This window comes from Chlorella variabilis (assembly GCF_000147415.1).
Source record: "Chlorella variabilis unplaced genomic scaffold CHLNCscaffold_12, whole genome shotgun sequence".
NCBI lineage: Eukaryota > Viridiplantae > Chlorophyta > Trebouxiophyceae > Chlorellales > Chlorellaceae > Chlorella > Chlorella variabilis.
Window position 1 is genome coordinate 1,389,166 of NW_005435076.1, and position 17,392 is coordinate 1,406,557.

Genomic DNA, 17,392 nt, shown 5'->3' on the forward strand with positions numbered 1-17,392 from the left:
GCTAGCAGTGCACAATCGCCTCCCGGCCAGCAGACGTCTGTCGCTCTTCTTCCTCGTCTTGTAACACACCAACAGGGGTTGAGGAGCCCTGCTGTGGCGTTTACCCTAGCCTGCCCCGACCCGTTGTGCACGGTTTTGCTCGCGTCTCAGGGTTGCCCAGCCCAAGCCAGTATGGGTCCCCGCAGCGAGAGGTGTTGAGCTACACTTCACAGCTGTATGCACAAACCCCAGCAACAAGCGCAGCTTACAATGGCGCACTGGCTACTGCCGCTCGCTGCCGCGCCAGGTGCGCTTCCTGCGCCCAGCTGAGCTTGAGGATGAGGGACAGGTAGGCGGCCGTCTGGATGAGGGGCCCCAGCGCCATGCCGCCATACATGCCCTGCACACCCAGCTTGAAGTAGAAGCCCAGCAAAATGGCCACAGGCACCTGCGCTGGGAGAAGAGGGTGGGAGGGCTGTCACACAGGGCGATGCGGGTGCCGCGCGCTGGTCCCCTTGGCGCGTGGTAGTGGTGGGCTCACGCGGGGAGGCTGTGGGCGCCAGCCAGTCAGGCACTGAGCGGCGGGCCCAGCAGGGGCGCCTGCCTCCCGCCGCTCCCTCGCGGCCTCGGCAAGCCGGCCAGGCGGCAACGCCGGCCACCCACCGCGCACGCCCAGTAGGCGACGACGTTGATGGCGCTGCCGCGCCTCTGCTTGCCCACCCCCGCGATGATGCCAGACAGGATGGTCTGTGCGCCGTCAAACAGCTCCAGCAGCACCACCAGGTAGAGCAGGGAGCGCATGCGCTGCAGCAGCAGCTCGTCGGCGCCCGTGGTGAACAGGCTGAGCAGCAGGTTCTGGGTGACCGGCCACGTCAGCACCGCCGCCACCACGGCCCAGATGGCGGGGGCCATGAGGGCGCTGGACAGCGCCGCCAGGCGCGCACCCTCGGCGCTGCCCGCGCCCAGCGCGTTGCCCACGCGCGTGCTGCCCGCCATGGCCACCGCACTGAAGCCCATGAACAGCACGCCTGCAGGGCGGGTGTGGGTGGGAGGCGGCGCGGTTGGCGTGGCGCAAACGAGGGTCGCTCACGCCCATTCCGGCCTGTCTGGAGGCTGCAGCATGCATATGCCTGGCGGGGGGCCCGGCCTGGGAGGCATGCATGGCCCCTCTGGCCCCACCAGCCTCACCGTACAGGTTGAAGGCCACAGAGATGGCGGCCACCGACTGCGCGGCACCGGGCAGCCAGCCAGCCAGGATATTCATCAGCGAGAAGCTCCACGACTCGATGCACTTCATGGCTGTGGGGTGGTGCGGGAGGGAGGGAGGGAGGGAGGGAGGCAGAGAGGGAAGAGGGAGAGAGGGAGGGACGGCATGGTTCACTGTGTGTGCGAGTTTGTATCATAGCTGTGATGGTCGGAGCGGCTGGATTCACGCTGGCGCAACGCAGACGAGGCATGATGCGGCAGCACACTGCTGGATACCGCCCCCCCAGGTCCCCCCTGCCCCTCCATCCTTGCCAGCCACTCGCCTGCCGATGCGTACGCCAAGCCCGCAAACTGGCGCCAGCGGGCAAAGGCCTCCCGCGAGGGGCGCCCCCACACCTGCTCCCCCATCCCCGCCACCGCCACGTACGCCGCCAGCAGCGCCACCGACAGTAGGTTGGACCAGCCGCTGGCGACGGCGGCGCCCAGGAAGCCCAGCCGCGTCCTGTTGATGAGCAGGTAGCAGACAGCCACGTGCTGCACCGCCACCACCAGGCCCACCGCCATCTGCGGCTGCGTGATGCGCTGGGCCACCAGGATGCGGTTCAGGGGCCTGCAAGCAGGGGGTGTGCGTGTGCAGAGGGTTGTGTGCAGAGCGTCAGGGTGGTGTGCAGCCTTAGGCTGGAGACAAGTGAGGACAGGAGAATTTATTTTTCTTTTTAGCACCGGTCCCGCCCCCCTGCCCACCTGGCCACGGCATCTATGAACAAGTTGGGCAGCAGCGCCAGCAGGTACGCCCTGACCAGGGCGCACACGTCGGCGGGCTGGCCCAGCGCAGCCAGCAGCATGGGCACGGAGACAAACATGGCGGCGATGGGCAGGCAGTGGAGGGCCAGGAAGAGGACGGCGCGCTGGAACAGGATGCCCACCGGCTGCCCGGCGCCCACAGCCTGGGTGGCCAGAGTGTCCACGGCGCCGCACAGGCCCATCTGCGCGCGGGAGGCAAGGCGGGGAGGCGGGGCAGCGGTTGTGTGTGGGTGCACGATTGTGTGAGTGTCGGGCTGGGTGGGGATGGAGGTGGGGGTCAGGCCGAGCGCTGCATCGCAGGCTGCATGCAAGTGTGAGGCCAGCCAGCCAGCAGTTGCCCTAGATTCCACGTGCCCGGCAGGCGAGTGTGCGCACCAGCGGGATTTTGCCTGACATGGCGCTGAGGGTTGTGCCCAACGCAGCTGCAGCCAGCTGCTGGGTGTCTCCCAGCTTGCCCACAAAGCTGAGGCACACTGCAAGCATGCGAGGTGTGTGTTCGTGAGGGAGGATGCAGCAGCACAAGACGAGAGCTGTCGCAGCGGTGGCAGCGCGGGCCCAGCGGCACCCACCAATGTTGAGGGAGTAGTTGGAGATCAGGTTAAGGGCCAGCGGTCCCGCCATGCGGCCCTGCTCAATCATCTCCTGTTGCAGTGGAGATCTGAAGTGGGTGGGGGTCAGGGGACGCTGGCGGCAGCAGGTGTGGCCATGCAAGTGGCGGGAAAGGCAGGGTGGCCAGACCAATAATGCTCCCAGCCATTCACTGTGTCTGCCCGCCAGCAGCTCCTAATTATCGACCAATGAGATGCACCTTGGCGAAGGCGGCGGGGGTTGGGCACCCGCCGCCGCCGCCGGCGGTGCTGCCCTCCGCCGCTGTCTTATCTGCTGTGGTGGCATCGATGCCGTCCTCGACAGACAAGCGGGTGAGCAGGGGCTGCTGGACGTCGCTGGGCGAGGTGGGAGTGACTGGGGTGGCTGCGCCTGGTTGTCCCTCCTCCAGAGTGGTTGAGCCGTTGTTGCTCGGCATAGGCGCATGTCTTGGAGCATGATCAGGCCCCCATTTCGACATTAGGAGGCTGAAATACCGCACCGCCAGCTAGGCTCGCCACGCTCGGAACACGAGGATCAGCCGACTCAATTGCAATTCAATCGGCGACCTGCATTCAACCTTCAGGCGCTGTGATCCCCCTCGCTGACCAGTCAAAGAGGAAGCTCCATCCTAACTTGGCCGGAATAGCGGCTTGCAGACGCTGCCTGGAGGGCAGCCTGGCGCATAGGGCGGCAACAATAATCCAGGAAGCCCTCGTGCCATCTGAGTTGTGGGGTCGCTCCCCACCCGCCGCCCACGCCGCCCGCCCACCAGGCCCTTCTCTGAGCCTAGCGCCAGGCTCCAAGCAGCCATGCTGAAGATCCTGCTGGTGCGCCACGCCCAATGTGTCATGAACCTGGAAATCACCGAGAAGATTGGCGGCCGCACCAACCACTCGCCGCTGACGCCGCTGGGAGAGCAGCAGGCGCGCGCGCTCGGCGCGCACCTGAGCGCGGCCTTGCAGCTCGCCGGCACGCCCCTCCCGCGCCTCCGCTTCTACAGCTCCACGGCTGTGCGGGCACAGGAGACTGCCAAGGCGGTGATGGCTGCACTAGAGGTGATCAGGGAGGGAGGATTGCGCTGGGTTTGCCAACCTTTCCCCCACACTCCAAGTCGCAACTTTCCCCGTGTCGTTGCCCCTCTCCCACATGCGCCATGTTGCGCTGTGCCGCAGGTGAAAGAGACCGAGCTGGTCCAATCTGAGCAGCTGTTGGAGCTGGAGCAGGGAGAGTGGGAGGGGCGGGTGCGGCGCGAGTGCTTCACGCCGGAGCTCACTGCGCAGTTTGCTGCCGATCCATGGGTGAGTCAGTGAGTGAGTGAATGAACGAGGTGGGGCGCGCAGGTGGCTCTGTGTAATGTGCACTTCAGTTTTGCATGATCTGCCAGTCAAGGCGCGCCACCCCACTATAGTAGGCTGCATTGCATGCAGGGCCTGGGCTGGAACTTTGCCCCGCCAGGCGGCGAGAGCCAGCGACAGGTGCAGCTGCCGCCTCCTTGGTCCGCTCAGCCTGCTGCTTTGTCGCCAGGCTGCTGCAGCTGTGCTAGATGCCGGTGCATGGCGCAATCCCTGCCAAGCTGTCCGCAGGTGGAGGAGCGCATGCTGGCCTACCTGCGGGAGGAGGTGCTGCCACGGCTGTCGCCCGATGCACCCGCCATTGTGGTGTCGCATGGCATGGCCCAGAAGTGCCTGCTGAGGGGCTTGCTCAACTCGCTGCCAACCATGTCCCGCAACATAGCGATGGGCAACACCTCAGTCACCGAGGTGGGCTTCCTGCCAAGCGCAGACGGCGGCGTCAGCGATGGCACCTGGCACATCCTGCGCGTCAACGATCTGGCGCACCTGCCGCTTGAGCTGCGCAGCTGAGCTGCTGGCTTCTATTTGATAACCATTCTTTTGTTCCTCGTCTTTATTGCTGTGGTACGTGATGCCTTTGTTGCACATTTTTTGCCGTGCCACGCAATGAGTACAATCACGGGAACGTTTAAGCATACTGCGCATATGGTACATACATCTGAAAAAGTAAGGAAAAATGATCGGTGACTATGAAAAAACGAGCAGGCCTGCAGCTGCGCTGATGGCGCTACAGCGCCGCCACAGAGGCACTGCCCGACCCGCGGTCCACTGCTGCTTCCTAGCTGCCTGCCTGCCTAGCCCAGCTAGTGCGCCGCCAGCCTCAGTCTCCGCCGCTGGCCCAAGCGCCGAGCGCCTCTCTGGGCGGTCCCTCAGTTGGACACCATGCTCTCCGCCTCCTCAACAAACCCGTCCCCACTCCACTCGTCGTCCTTGGCCAGCCCCACCCGCGCTTTCTTCTTGGCCTCCACCGCCTCGCGCTGCATGCGCACCAGCTCGTGGTGGGTGGTGAAGTAGGGCAGCGAGGCGCCGCGGAACTGCTCCACAGAGGCGAAGTCGTGCTGCTGCATGAAGGCCTGCGGGGAAGGAGCGGGGCAAGAGAGCAACAAGGGATGGATAAGCAACGGCGAGGGGGCTAAAAAAGAGTGCAAGCTGGGGCAGGGGGCTGCTGCATCTACATGTGCATGCCGGCAGCGAGAGATGCAGCAGGCGCCCCCTGCAGCACGCTTGCCCTGCTGCCGCACCTGCAGGCCGCCGCACAGCTTCTTGATGAGCGGGTAGCCGTACAGCATGACGCCGGTGCACACCTGCAGGCAATGGGCATTGTGGGCACGGGCCACGCGGCGGGACACTCCAGGTTACCAGCAGCGAAGCGTGCGATGTGCGTGGAGGGCCTGCTGCGTGCCTGCCCCTGCCTGCCAGGCGCTCCCTGCCTGCCCACCTGCACCGTGTTGGAGCCCAGCAGGATGAACTCCGCCGCATCCCGCCCCGTGTTGACGCCCCCCAGCCCGCTCAGGCTGGCGGCTGAGTGCGGGAAGTCGTGGCGCATCATCTGAGCGATGGACATGCACTTGGCCAGGGCGATGGGCTTGACGGCGCGGCTGGAGTAGCCGCCAGGGGTGGTATGGCCCTCCACTGCAGCGCGCGGGCAGCACGCAGGGGACGGGTCGCTGGGTGGGGGCAAGGAACAGGCAGGCACGGGGCTGGAAAGGTATGCGGATGCTCAGGTGGCAACCTGCACGCCCCACCGCCGGGCTGCTGTGCTGCTGCTGCTGCTGCTGCCGCGGGCTCCGCTCACCGCATGGCTCTGGGCGCAGCGTGTCCAGGTTGATGCCCATGACCGAGGTGATGGTGTTGATGGCGGCGATGCCCTCGCATCCAGCAGCCAGCGCGGTGCGGGCGGGCATGCTGATGTCTGCATGGCGGCAGCGCGGGCGGGTGGGTGGGCAGGCAGCTGGGAGGTCTGGGCGGCAGGCTGAGCTGGGTTGGGCTGGTGGAACACAGTCGTTGCGCTGCTTGGCAAGCACAGCACAAAGAGGGGGTGCGCCAGCGCGCAGCGCCACCCACCCGTCACGTTGGGCGTCATCTTGGCCCACACCGGGATGGTGGACTTGGCGTTGATCCAGCCGCACACCTCGTGCAGGAGCTCGCAATCCTGCAGGGCACACACACACACACACACACAGTCTGTACACAGTCTGGCAGTTAGGCGGGCAGGCAGTCGGGCAGCACATGTGCGATGCTGCGGTGCACTGATGCTGCCTGGGTGCTCAGGCCCCCCACCCCGCACCTGCCCCATGGCCATCCCCATCCTGCGCTCGGGCATGCCGTGCGGGCAGCTGAAGTTGATCTCGAAAGCGTCAACGCCCGCCTCCTGGCACCGCTCAATCAGCTCCTCCCACTGCACCAAGGGCGCGCACGCAGCGCCGCAACAAGCATGAGGGTCTGGCCCCATCCCTCGGGCACCGGTCGCTGCTGGTGGACGCCACCGCTCTCGCTTTCCACCACAGGCAGCCCGCCCAAAGCACACACACACACACACACGTACACATGGTGCAACACACACACACACACAACAGGTTACCGCCACCCCCACCACCGCACCACCACCCACTCGACTTCCAGCCCACAGCCCAATCATCACGCCACCCCCAACCCCCACAACCCGCACACACACACACGCTCCCGCTCACCGCCGCCTGGTTGTACTCCTCCATGATGGAGGCGATGAGCACGCGGTCCGGGAACTCCGCCTTGAGGCGCTTGAACTCCTCCAGCATCACCTCCAGCGGCCGGTCGCTGATGAGCTCGATGTTCTCCCAGCCAATCACCTCCTTGCCGTCGCTGCTCTTCATCTTGGCATACCTGCAATCTTGCGGGGAAGGGGGCATGGCGGGACCACAGGCAAAGGCTGGATACGCGCTTCGTGGGGATGGGGTGGCGATAGGGAATGCAGGGCTGGACCCCAGGGCTGCCTAGGAAGGCACCAGCACAGACAGGGAGGCTCACCGCGGAGTGACGTTGATCACCTGCGGGGGGCGGCATGCGGCATGGAGGGGCAGCATGAGCGGATGTGCGGGCAGCAACATGGCAATGCACCACGCTGTGGCGCATTGGCCCTCACCTTGCTGCTGTCCAAGCTCACGGTCTTGGCAATCACAGCGCCCCACCCCTCCTCAAACGCCTTCTTCATCACCGCATAGTTGGTACCCGGCGGCCCCGACCCAATGACAAAAGGGTTTGGCAGCTTCAAGCCATTGACCTCCACCGCCAAGCTGGGGCCAGAGGTGACCGCGCCATTGACCTGCACGCGGCAGCAGTGGCCTCAGAGCGGGAGGGAGGGAGGTGCAAGGGAGGAGGCGGCAGCAGAGGCACCCTGCATTAGGCTGCTGCCCTGCCAACAACCAACTCCAAATCTGCACAAGGCTGTGCTGGATGCGGCAGCGACGCCTTGCCGCGGCGCTCGCTGGCGGCGGTGCCTCACCAGCTTTATTTCAGGCTCATTGGCCAGCACGTCGTCCTGGCGGGCTCTGCATCGGAACGTTCGCCGGCATCGCCTGGCGCCAACTACAGCAGGGAGGGAGCGGGTAACGTTCCGCGATCGGTCAAGTGGGGTCGATCTGGGCCTCACAACGTTGAAATCAGGCTGTCCTCACCTGGCCTGCTAGCCGCAAGCTGCGCCGGCACCGGCCTGAGACTGGCAACAGCGTGCATATCTGGCAAAGCCCTAACACCTCCAAGTGCTGGTAGCGGGACAGGATAACCAGCAGAGCCGCCCTATTCTAGTCCGCAACGCCAATCAAGAAACCCTAGGCCAACCTAGGGCACGCGCCAGCTGGCGGGCGGGGTGCCGCACCTCTGCAGAGCTGCCACGTGCACCCATGCCCACTGCCAGGACTGCATGAAATGCTTGCATGCCCGCCAGCCGCTCGATTCACCCATTTTGTTACACTCATTGGGCTCTTGAAAAGCGGGCCAGCAAGCCCTACAAGTGTGCAGCGAGCTCCCACCACCTGTCAGTGGGCGCAAAACCGCCTGAAAACCATCTTCACTCGCGGCCCCGTGCCTTGATCGCATTGAAATAGTGTTAGAAAAGGTCTGGACGCACGGGCGGACCGGGAAACGCCTCCCTGCAGCTTGGCATTTTTGAATGGCACCCTGCAGCTGGCGCCCACAAACTCTTGACTACCCCCTCTGCAGAATGCTCTCCTCACGCTAGTGGTATAGACGATTACAATCATGCTCACAAATCATTTAGCACTCTTGTCACCGACAGGGCCGGCCACCGCCCTCCCCGGTCCAGCACTTAGGCCGACCGGCTGGCTGTCATCCACCCTTTCATCACCGCTGGCCACAACGGAAGTCCGGACGATTACAAGATGATGATGCACACATGCTAGGAAAATGATACATTGTGCCGCTGCTCTGCCGCCTCGTCAGCTGAGCGGTGTGGGCGGGCCCTCGCGTGTCGCCGTCACCGCCACAGCATCGCCCACGCGCACCAGCCCGCGCTGCCTGGGAACCAGGTTGGCAGCAAAGAACACGGCGCCCTTGAACCCGGGCGTGCCCTCCCAGCCCAGCACGCGCCCCGACCTCGTCTCCCCCAGCGTCACAAGCGGCTCCATCCCCTCTTCCGCGGTTTCCTGGTTGATGGTAGTCACCTGCGGGGGCCGCCGCAGCGCATGCCGGGCAAGAAGTCAAGGCCTGGGCCCAGGGAGCACCAAGCGAGCAAGTAAAAGCACTAGCGCCCAGGCTGGCATGCCACGCCCAGCACACCTGGCGCAAGCAACTGCAGCGCCCCTCACCTTGCAGCGGCTGCAGGGCTTGACGTTGTCAAACTCCACGCCGTCCCCGGGCGCACCGCCCGCAGCACCGATGCGCAAGCTGCCCCAGCCGTCCTCGGCAAAAGCGCCTGCCCCCCGCACAACCAGATTGGGCCTAAATCGGTTGATGGGCAGCGCCGCCTCGCCCTTGGACGCCAGGTGCTGGTTCACTTCTGCCAGCGAGGCCTGGGGCAGGAGGGAAGAGGAGGAGGCAGGCTTGGTGGTGTGCTGCCATGCTGCCCCTGTCCCCTGCCTCATCCACCCTCTGCTGCGTTGTCCACGCACCCCACCCTATCTGCTTGTCGGGTCAGCCCACCCTCCCAGCCACCTCGTTTGCCAGCAGGAAGGGGAAGCCGTCCGCAAAAGCGGTCTCAGCGCCAGCTGGCGCCCACTCTGTGTCCACCTGCCGCCGGGTGCCGGTGGGGTCGTCTGCTGGCATGCCTGCCGCCCCTGCCTGCCCGGCATAGCGCAGCAGGCGGCAGGGCAGGCCAAGATACTTGCTGAACCACTCCGCTGCCGCATCTCCCTCATCTGCACGGTGGCGGTGGCAGGGGGGTACCATAGTTTCTAGTTTTCCCCGTCTGTTGTCGCCCCCCAGTGGCCAGCAGAGTCAACGCCCACCTGCCGCCTGCCCGCTCCAGTCCCACACCGTCACAGGGGCCAGCTTGTCGGCGGCAGCAGATGCGGTGAGCGGCACCTGGAGCTCGGGCATGCCCGGTGCCCGCAGTACCAGCTTGGCATCGGGGCAGGCCGCCAGGTCAGCTCCCTGCAACAGACGGTCTGGCACGATGGACACCTCCACCAGCGCCAACCTGCGGGTTCATGTGATGTGGGTGCGAGGGGTGTGCCAAGACAGCAGAGTCGCGGCTAGGTTTGCTGGTGACGTCGGCAGGACGCGGTGGGACGGGCAGGCAGCAGTGCTGGCAAGCCTTGCTCACGTCGGTTTCTGCCTCTGAGTGACAAACTTGCCGTTGCTGGCTCTGACAACTACCCAGTTGCGGTCAAACAGGAGACCTGCTCGGGGTGTTTGGCGGGCGGCGGGCAGGCGGGTGGGGCAAGCTGGGCGGGCGGGCGGCAGCAGGTCGATCCAGGCAGTGCACGGATGTTCGTGGGCAGAGTCCTTCGCAGACCTGTGGGACAAACCACCCCGCTCGCCAGGGCGATCCCCCGGCAGCCCTTCACAGGATAGACAAACAGCTGACTGAGCGTGAGATCCGACGACATTTTGGCAATTTGCTCTTCCCTCTCAAATGCCCTGGGTTGCGGCATAACCTCTCTGCGCGCTGACCTGGCAGCGGCCCGTTGTACCACCGCTGGCCAAACTGTGCCGCAGTTGAGCAGCTTACAACTGGCCCTGCACTGAGCATGCTACATGCCCAGGTTCCACCCCGCTCCTTGCTGCTCCGGCACCTTGTGGTCCTGCAGGCGTCGAGGCGGGCAGCACAGCAGGACAGCATGAAGTCCCACCACCCTCCCTTCCTCCCTTTAGGGCACTGCAGGCTGGCCCACGCTGCACCGTGCTTGCCTGCGGCATGGGCTTCGACTCGTACACCGCCTCCACCGCCTGCCGCTTGCGCTCGGTGAACTCGCCGCGCAGGCCGATGAAGGTGACGGTGGTGCGGGCGGCGCCAAAGTTGGCGGGGAAGTGCAGGTCGATGCTGTGCACGCCGCTGAACTTGGCGGCGCTGCAAGCCGGGTGCGGGCAGCCAGGCAGGGGATGTGGCTCAAGCAGCAGCGCCTAGCACACAGGCAAGGGACCACGCACAGGGGCACACAGGCAGCAAGCAGCATGAGCCCTGGCTCACTGCATGGGGTGCTCGATCTGGCCGCTGTAGTTCTCCAGCAGCTCCCACTCCTGCACTGCCGGCAGGTCAGCCACGGTGGCAAAGTCGAGGTCGTCCCGGTTTATGTAGACCTGGGCATGAGGAGGGAAGCGGTGCATAGGTCAAGAAAAGGGGGGGGGCATCACAGCCCTTAGGGAGCAATGCTGTCAGCGCTGCACGGCACGGCACACCCTCAGCAGCACGGGGGGCTGGCTGCATGAGGCCCTGGCTTCTGCGTTGCTGCGGCCCATGCGCTGCCGCCTGAAGCAGCGCCCACTTTAAGCTTGGAAGGGCTGGCGCCGTCGGGGCCGCCAATGACGGTGATGCCTGTCAGCTTGACGGCGCCGTCAAAGGGCACGTGCAGCAGCAGCTCGGGGTCGTCCTCCTCGCTGTCTGCAGACACACAGTACAGCGTGTGATGGGAGATGGGTGCGCAAGCTGGTGTGCAGCGGGGCATGTCCGCCTGGCGCAGGCTCTCATCACCTAGCTGCGTGCCGCTGCTGGTCTCTAGCCGCAGATGCCACGGCTTAAACACCTTGCGGCACGACCCCTCCACGGCCTCATTGAGGCACCGCACCTGCGGGGGCAGGGAGAGTTAGCAGCAGACTGGCGCAATAGTGATGTGCAACGCAGGCCCGACGCCAGCTGCCTCGGCAGGGCCGCTCACCCGCTGCGTGTCAATGTGCTGGTAAAGGGACCACGCGCTGCTGCAGTCCTGGGCCTCGCAATCGTGGTCATGTGCGCAGCTGCCATGAAAGGAGGGCATGCCTGCCACAGCTGCCTGCAATCGCAACAGGTGTCGGGGACAGGCGGGCGAGCTCGGCGGTGAGCTCGGCGCTGGCGGGTGGGTGGGCCGCTCTTGCCGTGTCCCCGGCCTTGCTGCGATAAACATCTACCCTACCTCACCCAGCACTCCTGGCCACTGCAAGGCCTCTAATAAGCAGCAAGTTGGGAGGCGATCCCCCAGCGCGCAGCTCCCACCTGCAACTATTGATCACTTGAGCCTGTGCAGACCTCAGCAACGTATGGGAAGCCGGCGAATTGATTGCATGTGCATCCAATCCGGTTCCGGCGGGCATGTTCATTGGCTCCGCCTGCGGTGTCCCTTCATTCTCCCCATCGCTCCCTCCTACGACTTTGGAGCTTGCTGGCTTGCACTCCGCTCAAGAGCTCTGTCCTGTGCACTGAGCGGCTGCTGTGGGCCACAGCGATGGCCCGCTCTGGCTAGCGTGCCGCCCTCATTCTATTGGCCGTGCTCATCCCATCGCATTCCCAGGGGCCAATCCCGTGGCCCCTGGCAGTGTTGCTGGCACCACTCGATCACAAGGGAGGCGAGTGCTCTCCTGACCGGCAGAGAGGCTGGTCCGCTGGAGCGCGAGGAGCAGCGGAGGCCCAGCAGCAGCAGCAGGGTCAGCGGCGCCAGACGGCCCTGAGCCGCTTGACCTCCGCCGCCCGCCATGGCCGCGCTGCCGGTGCTGCCGGTCATCGTCCAGGAGAACTGGGCGCAGTGCGAGAACCCCAACTGCAACAAGTGGCGCAAGCTGCCGCCGGGGTACCAAGTGAAGGAGGACGAGCCCTGGTACTGCTACCTGAACCCCGACGACCACAAGGCCGCCTGCAGCGCCAGCGAGGACGTGAGCCTGTGGCGGCGCTGCTGGGCTGCCATTGTGTGCCCGCACCCTCATGCCAATGCCCTGAAACTGCTCGGGCCGCAGCGCCTGTGTTTGGCGCCTCGCTACCACCGATGGGTGCAGCCCTCTAGTCATGCCTGGCAGCTTCCCTCCCGTGCTGCAAGGCGGTGCACCTGCCAACATGCTTGCACACCGCTGCTGGCACTCCTGGCTCCCTCCTGCTGCAGGAGTACAATGAGGCTGTGGAGATCACGGTGCCGCTGGCCGCCACCGACGTGGAGGAGGCAGAGCACAACCGCCAGATCCGGGAGCGCCTGGCCGCCAGCTTCCGCGCCACCGCTGGCGGCGCAGCAGCGCCGGCTAGCAGCGGCAGGGGCAGGGGGCGCGGCAGAGGGTAGGCCCTGCTGCAACTGGGACTGCCTGCCAGCCATTACCCTAGCCATGCCCTCTCCCAGAGTTTGCTCCCCACTTATCCCCCGTCGCACTCGCATGCTGCACCGCATGCACCGTGCAGGCGGGGCAGGGGCCGCGGGCGCGGCCGGCCGCCGCTGTCGGGCCGCGGTGGCTCCAGCAGCGGCCCCTCCAGCCTGGATCCTTACTACCACAAGCGCCAGCGCAGCTCCAGCGGCGGCATAGTGTACAGGGAGGACTCGGAGGATGAGGATGCTGACCTGGCATCAGAGGAGGAGCAGCTGCCAGGTGGGGCTGCTCGGGGCTGCCCTCGGCTTGCGGCACGACACAATGTGCTCGGCTTCATTTGCTCGCCTGCTCTACCCGCGGCGGAGGGGAGGGCAAGCAGGTTGTGTGGCAAGCGGGTTGTGTGTAGGGTGTTTGGTGTGGGCTTGCCCTGCTGACACCCGGTTCGGACTTCCCCTTTGGCATCGTAATCTGCCCATTTGCTCACGTTGTCTGCTGGTGGCATCTCTTGATCGCGCCCCCTGCAGCACGCACCACACGGCGCCAGCAGTCGGCATACAGCCGCCACTACCAGCGGCTTCTAGAGAACCAGGGCTCTTGGGAGGCCGGGTTAGGGCACACCGCCGGCGGTTCTGCGGCGCCCTACATGCCGCCGCCGAGAGAGGCGTGGGAGGGGCTGGGGCAGCATGCGCCGGAGCTTGCTGAGCTGGCGTGCAGCGCCGCTGACATGGCCAGCAGCCTGCAATACTTTCAGGTGCGGTGGGCTTAAGCGGACCAGTCTTGCAGGTGCTTCTCAAGTGTGATGACGCCCTGCCGGTTGTTGGCTGAGGACTGTGCTTGGGCCATGCTCCACCCCACGTTTGCAGGGCAGCAGCTGCGCAGCACAAACTGGCGAGGAGGCAGAGTCTGTAGCGCGGCTGGCGACCATGCTTGCATCGGCCGCTGCCCTGGTGGCGACAGAGGACAGTCTGACAGAGGAGGAGCGGCGCAGCTGCTGCCTGGATGCTGCCGCCGGGGTGCCAGCAGCCGGGCCGGCAGCCCTCGGCATCCAGCCTGCGGCCGTCGCCGCTGCGGCCCCAGCAGCCCTTGGCGCACCCCTTCTGCAGCAGCAGCAGCCCGCAATAGCTGGCTGGCCGCAGGCGCCTCTGCCTGTGGCAGTAGGTGCAGCGGGGGCTGCCTTCACGCAGAGAGCGCCGCAGCAGCAGGCACTGGCTGCAAACGGGGCTGGCATGTTTACTCAGCAACCCGCGCAACCACGGCCGATACAGTTTGTGGGCGGCGTGCCGCGGCCTGCACTCCCTGGGGTTCCTGCCTGGCCTCAGATGGCGATGCCGCAGCCGAATGGCCAGCAGCAGCTGCATCAGCTGCAGCAGCAAGTACAGCAGCAGCAGCTGCAGCAGCTGTGGGCACAGCAGCAGGCAGCGACGGGGCTGGCATACGGCGCCTTGCCGGCAGCAGCACAGTTTGTTGGTGGCACGCTGCCGGCTCAGCTTGGTGGGGCACCGCCCCGGCTGGTAGCAGGGGCGGTTATGCCTGGGGGGGTGGCTCCCCAAGGCATGATGCTTATGCAGCAGCAGCAGCAGCGGCCGCCGCTTCAGCAGGCGGCGCCCATAGTGGAGCAGCAGCCCGGCATGCCGCAACAACTGCTGCCGGCGGCGCATGGGCCGCCAGGCGTGCAGCCAGCGCTGGGCTTGGCGCCGCGGCCTAGCATCCCGCTGATGCCAGGTGCGGCAGGCTCCACCCATCGTCCCTAGCTTTACATTTCTGCCATGTGCAGTGATGCCATAAACTCCCTTTGCCCCGCCTCCCTGCCCGCCCGTTGCAGGAGTCAGCCCCGCCATGGTGGCCCAGTACACGCAGATGCTGATGCAGCAGCAGCAGCGAGGTCCAGCCGTCGCCGGCCAGAAGCCGGCGGGCACGGCGCCGCCGCACGCTAACGGCACTCACTGATGCCACAGCGCCTGGATGCACGGTACACAGGTGTAACACCGTTGCACACAACTCAAAGCGGTCAGCTGTAGTGGTGTGCTTACAGACAGGGAACAAAGACACAGGGTAGGGTACAGAAGGTGCAAACAGCACGGTGGAGAGCCGGGCTGTGCCGGCAGCAGGTGCCAACTGGGCACAGCCGCCAACAAGCGAGAGCGAGAGCAAAAGCGGCAAACAATGGGGATGCGGCGTCGCTAGGGTGCAGAACGGGGAGCGGCAGTGTGGGGGGAGCGCAGCGTCATGTGTGTGGGGGTGGGGCAGGAGGCGAGGCGGGCAGCGCCGCTGGCGCGGTGGCCAGCGGCGGTGCTGGCTTGCTGCGGGGAGCCAGGCAGGATAGCCTGGGCCTGGAAGGCTGCTCTGCGAGCAGGCCTGCTGCCTCAGCCCTCGATGTTGAGCGTAAAGGAGACGTACGGGAACATGTCCTCCCCTGCGCCCTCCGCCGAGAAGTGGTCGCTGCCTGTGTGGCTGAACGAGTGCGCCATGAGCTTGCGCAGCTTGGCGGTGTACTTGGCGTTGGGACGCATCAGCACCGACAGGAACTGCGCGGACGGGTGGGTGGGTGGGTGGGGGGGGGGGGGAATGCGTGCTTGGCATCTGGCCAGCCAAGCCGCCAGCAGCACCAGATGCAGCATCGCATGTTGGTGGCAAGCTGGCTTGGGTTGGCACGGCAGCCTGCTGCGGTGCAATGGTGCTGGCTAGCAAGCATGCTGCGCTCCAGCTGTGATCCAGCAAGCATGCTGCGCCAGCTGTGTCCCAGGCCCTACATGCGGCCCCACCGGTCCCACCGGTGAGCGCCCTGGCACCTGGCGCACCTTTGGCGGCAGTCCGTAGCGCAGAATGCTCTCCACAAACAGCCGCACCGCGCACACGTGGATCCAGCTGCTGAAGGCCTCGCCGTAGCTGGTGATGCACCACTGCTCCAGCGACACGCGCCGCTGCTCCACCTCGGTGCGCACCCGCGCCAGCTCCGCCTCGCTGCTGCGTGCCGCCTCCGGGTCCACCTTCAAGTCCTTGACCTGCTCCCGTGGGTGGCGGGGCCGGCGGGGTTCGTAAGCACAGGCAGGGGTGGTGCATGGATTGCACAATGCATGCGAGATGGGCCAGCACAGGCGGGTGCGATGGGCGGTGGAGCGGCGCAGCACCCGGGCGGGATGGCGCGGGGCGCCGGCGCGCAGGCGCAGGCTCGCGCCCCTGCGCCGCACCTGGAAGCCCTTGCCGCGCGCCGCGGTCTTGAAGTTGTCCACCACCCGCCTGAAGAGCACCACCGTGAAGGCCTGATAGTCCTGGTCCTCGGCCACCACTGACGTGGAGCGCGGCACCACAAACTCCGACAAGCTCTCGTACTGCGCCAGCCAGTCGCCCTTGGCCGACTTGGGCACCACCACCAGCAGCGTGGTCAGGTTCTCGGTGTAGACCAGCTGGCTGGGGGGCACCAGCGACGAGACGTCGCGCACCGCCAGGCTGCCGCCCTGCTTGCGCGCCGCCGCCTGCAGCGTGCTGCGCAGCTGGCCAAACTCGGTCACCTTGACCTGCGGGGCGGGGCGGGCGGGGTGGGGCGGGAAGGGTCAGCCGGCGAGCGGCACGTGTGCACACACAGCACATGGCATGTGCGCTCAGCCAACCCTGCTGCTCCCCCCTGCGCAAGGCAGCGCCCTGTCGCCCTCGGGCTGCAGCACTTCCACTCCCACTGCAGCTCCCAGCGCTGCCGCACAAGCGTGCCAGTACACTGCTTTGCCCCGCCGCACGTAGCCGACTCGTAACCAGCCGCGCCCCGCCCAGCCCTGCCCGCCCAGCCCAGCCGCTAGCCGGCGCTGTAGTCGCACCTTGAGGTCGTCGTCCAGCTTCTGCACGTTGTCCATGATGGACGCCACAATCTCCTTGAGCGGGCGGCGTGACGGGTACTTGGCCTCGTTCCAGGCAAAGCGCTGCAGGTAGCCCTCGGGCGTCTGCGTCTCCACCCACACATCGGCGCGGTCCTCGGGCGCCACGCTCGCCTGCAGCTCCATCAGCTGCCGCCGCACCTTGTTCACCGTGCCCTCCACCGCCTGGTTCACCTTGGCCAGGTCGTCAGACAGGGCCAGCAGCGAGTCTAGCGTGCCAACCCTGCGCGGAGAAGACGGGGCAGGGGCGGGGGCGGGGCGGTGACGGGCAAGCCCGCAAGCCGCTTCGCGGGCACAGCGCCCCGGATCGGCACTGCACAAGCGCTCCAGAGGATGGGCACGCAGCTGCTGCAGCTGGCGGGCTTGCACTGGGAACCCCAAGAAGCCCCACCCCCGACCCCGCTTACCTGAAGCTCTCGGGCAGCGCAAACTTGAAGTTGGAGCTGTAGTCATTTGTGTACGTGGTCGCCTCCTGCAGCCGAGTCCAGGCCTGGTCAGCTCCGCCATCGTGGGGCAGGCTCACGAGCCAGTACATGGTTCCAGCCCCCGATCCGGCAGGCTTGGGCCTCCAGCGCTAGGTGGCGGAAAGCGCTAGGTGGGTTAGGGCCTCGGCCCAGGGCGCAATGTGCAGGATCTGGTCTCTGCAGTGTGTAAGGGAGTGAAGCGAGCACAGGTACAGGCCGCCGGCGCCCAAAGCGCGCTGCTCTGAGCTGCAAGCCCTACACATCGCTGTCGCCCCGTCACACGCCGCTGGCCAGCGCCCGCCGCAATACCACCAAACGAGAGAGTGGCCAGCCCTCAGTTTGTGGCCATAAGTCCTGTGTTACCAGATGTGAATGTTGCAAGGCGAGCAAGTGCAGCACTTTGGCATAAATCACGTCATCAGGGCTTCGGCGGCGGCCA

At 66.0% G+C, this 17,392-nt stretch overlaps 7 protein-coding genes across 7 annotated transcripts; 2 read left to right on the plus strand and 5 right to left on the minus strand.

Moving 5' to 3' along the window:
• Window positions 1–244: 244 nt before the first annotated feature.
• CHLNCDRAFT_35872 (hypothetical protein) lies at window positions 245–3,048 on the minus strand (the record flags this gene model as incomplete). Its single annotated transcript, XM_005847148.1, has 9 exons — window positions 2,798–3,048; window positions 2,559–2,647; window positions 2,365–2,462; window positions 1,930–2,171; window positions 1,505–1,795; window positions 1,450–1,453; window positions 1,168–1,270; window positions 643–1,007; window positions 245–427 (listed from the first exon to the last, which is right to left on the minus strand). The coding sequence occupies exons 1-9, from the start codon at window positions 3,031–3,033 to the stop codon at window positions 245–247; spliced, it is 1,611 nt and encodes a 536-aa protein (XP_005847210.1). The 5' UTR covers window positions 3,034–3,048.
• Window positions 3,049–3,386: 338 nt separating this feature from the next.
• Window positions 3,387–4,439, plus strand: CHLNCDRAFT_135030 (hypothetical protein; the record flags this gene model as incomplete). Its single annotated transcript, XM_005846945.1, has 4 exons — window positions 3,387–3,632; window positions 3,750–3,875; window positions 4,005–4,052; window positions 4,161–4,439. 4 exons carry the CDS (start codon window positions 3,387–3,389, stop codon window positions 4,437–4,439), a joined length of 699 nt encoding a protein of 232 aa, XP_005847007.1.
• Window positions 4,440–4,493: 54 nt separating this feature from the next.
• On the minus strand, window positions 4,494–7,687 carry CHLNCDRAFT_31559 (hypothetical protein). Its single transcript, XM_005847149.1, has 11 exons — window positions 7,583–7,687; window positions 7,411–7,493; window positions 7,051–7,230; window positions 6,936–6,955; window positions 6,620–6,791; window positions 6,217–6,327; window positions 5,994–6,081; window positions 5,725–5,841; window positions 5,368–5,561; window positions 5,171–5,233; window positions 4,494–5,002 (listed from the first exon to the last, which is right to left on the minus strand). Exons 1-11 carry the CDS (start codon window positions 7,638–7,640, stop codon window positions 4,799–4,801), a joined length of 1,290 nt encoding a protein of 429 aa, XP_005847211.1. The 5' UTR covers window positions 7,641–7,687; the 3' UTR covers window positions 4,494–4,798.
• A 598-nt stretch (window positions 7,688–8,285) lies between these two features.
• CHLNCDRAFT_35878 (hypothetical protein) lies at window positions 8,286–9,982 on the minus strand. Its single transcript, XM_005847150.1, has 6 exons — window positions 9,880–9,982; window positions 9,688–9,763; window positions 9,371–9,561; window positions 9,078–9,280; window positions 8,732–8,935; window positions 8,286–8,587 (listed from the first exon to the last, which is right to left on the minus strand). Exons 1-6 carry the CDS (start codon window positions 9,971–9,973, stop codon window positions 8,363–8,365), a joined length of 993 nt encoding a protein of 330 aa, XP_005847212.1. The 5' UTR covers window positions 9,974–9,982; the 3' UTR covers window positions 8,286–8,362.
• Window positions 9,983–10,117: 135 nt separating this feature from the next.
• Window positions 10,118–11,338, minus strand: CHLNCDRAFT_135034 (hypothetical protein; the record flags this gene model as incomplete). The annotated part of the gene is made up of 6 exons (XM_005847151.1): window positions 10,118–10,168; window positions 10,266–10,434; window positions 10,555–10,664; window positions 10,850–10,965; window positions 11,056–11,149; window positions 11,240–11,338. The coding sequence occupies 6 exons, from the start codon at window positions 11,336–11,338 to the stop codon at window positions 10,118–10,120; spliced, it is 639 nt and encodes a 212-aa protein (XP_005847213.1).
• A 691-nt stretch (window positions 11,339–12,029) lies between these two features.
• CHLNCDRAFT_135035 (hypothetical protein) lies at window positions 12,030–14,570 on the plus strand (the record flags this gene model as incomplete). Its single annotated transcript, XM_005846946.1, has 7 exons — window positions 12,030–12,206; window positions 12,431–12,597; window positions 12,718–12,902; window positions 13,148–13,374; window positions 13,487–13,777; window positions 13,943–14,345; window positions 14,446–14,570. 7 exons carry the CDS (start codon window positions 12,030–12,032, stop codon window positions 14,568–14,570), a joined length of 1,575 nt encoding a protein of 524 aa, XP_005847008.1.
• A 67-nt stretch (window positions 14,571–14,637) lies between these two features.
• On the minus strand, window positions 14,638–17,164 carry CHLNCDRAFT_35880 (hypothetical protein). The gene is made up of 5 exons (XM_005847152.1): window positions 16,897–17,164; window positions 16,433–16,712; window positions 15,812–16,138; window positions 15,422–15,628; window positions 14,638–15,148 (listed from the first exon to the last, which is right to left on the minus strand). Exons 1-5 carry the CDS (start codon window positions 17,022–17,024, stop codon window positions 14,987–14,989), a joined length of 1,104 nt encoding a protein of 367 aa, XP_005847214.1. The 5' UTR covers window positions 17,025–17,164; the 3' UTR covers window positions 14,638–14,986.
• Window positions 17,165–17,392: the final 228 nt, after the last annotated feature.

Excerpts from the sequence above, each read along its gene's own strand:
- CHLNCDRAFT_35878 (XM_005847150.1), bottom strand. The coding sequence starts at position 9,973 with ATGTCGTCGGATCTCACGCTCAGTCAGCTGTTTGTCTATCCTGTGAAG. Across the intron at positions 8,936-9,077 it reads CCTTCCTGCTGGCAAACGAG|GCCTCGCTGGCAGAAGTGAA; the intron begins GTGGCTGGGAGG and ends CTCCTGCCCCAG. Across the intron at positions 8,588-8,731 it reads AGCCCTGCAGCCGCTGCAAG|GTGACTACCATCAACCAGGA; the intron begins GTGAGGGGCGCT and ends CGGCCCCCGCAG.
- CHLNCDRAFT_31559 (XM_005847149.1), bottom strand. The coding sequence starts at position 7,640 with ATGCACGCTGTTGCCAGTCTCAGGCCGGTGCCGGCGCAGCTTGCGGCT. Across the intron at positions 6,328-6,619 it reads AGGAGTACAACCAGGCGGCG|TGGGAGGAGCTGATTGAGCG; the intron begins GTGAGCGGGAGC and ends CCCTTGGTGCAG. Across the intron at positions 5,234-5,367 it reads TGGGCTCCAACACGGTGCAG|GTGTGCACCGGCGTCATGCT; the intron begins GTGGGCAGGCAG and ends CATTGCCTGCAG.
- CHLNCDRAFT_35880 (XM_005847152.1), bottom strand. The coding sequence starts at position 17,024 with ATGTACTGGCTCGTGAGCCTGCCCCACGATGGCGGAGCTGACCAGGCC. Across the intron at positions 15,629-15,811 it reads CGCGCGGCAAGGGCTTCCAG|CAGGTCAAGGACTTGAAGGT; the intron begins GTGCGGCGCAGG and ends CACCCACGGGAG. Across the intron at positions 15,149-15,421 it reads GCTACGGACTGCCGCCAAAG|TTCCTGTCGGTGCTGATGCG; the intron begins GTGCGCCAGGTG and ends CCGTCCGCGCAG.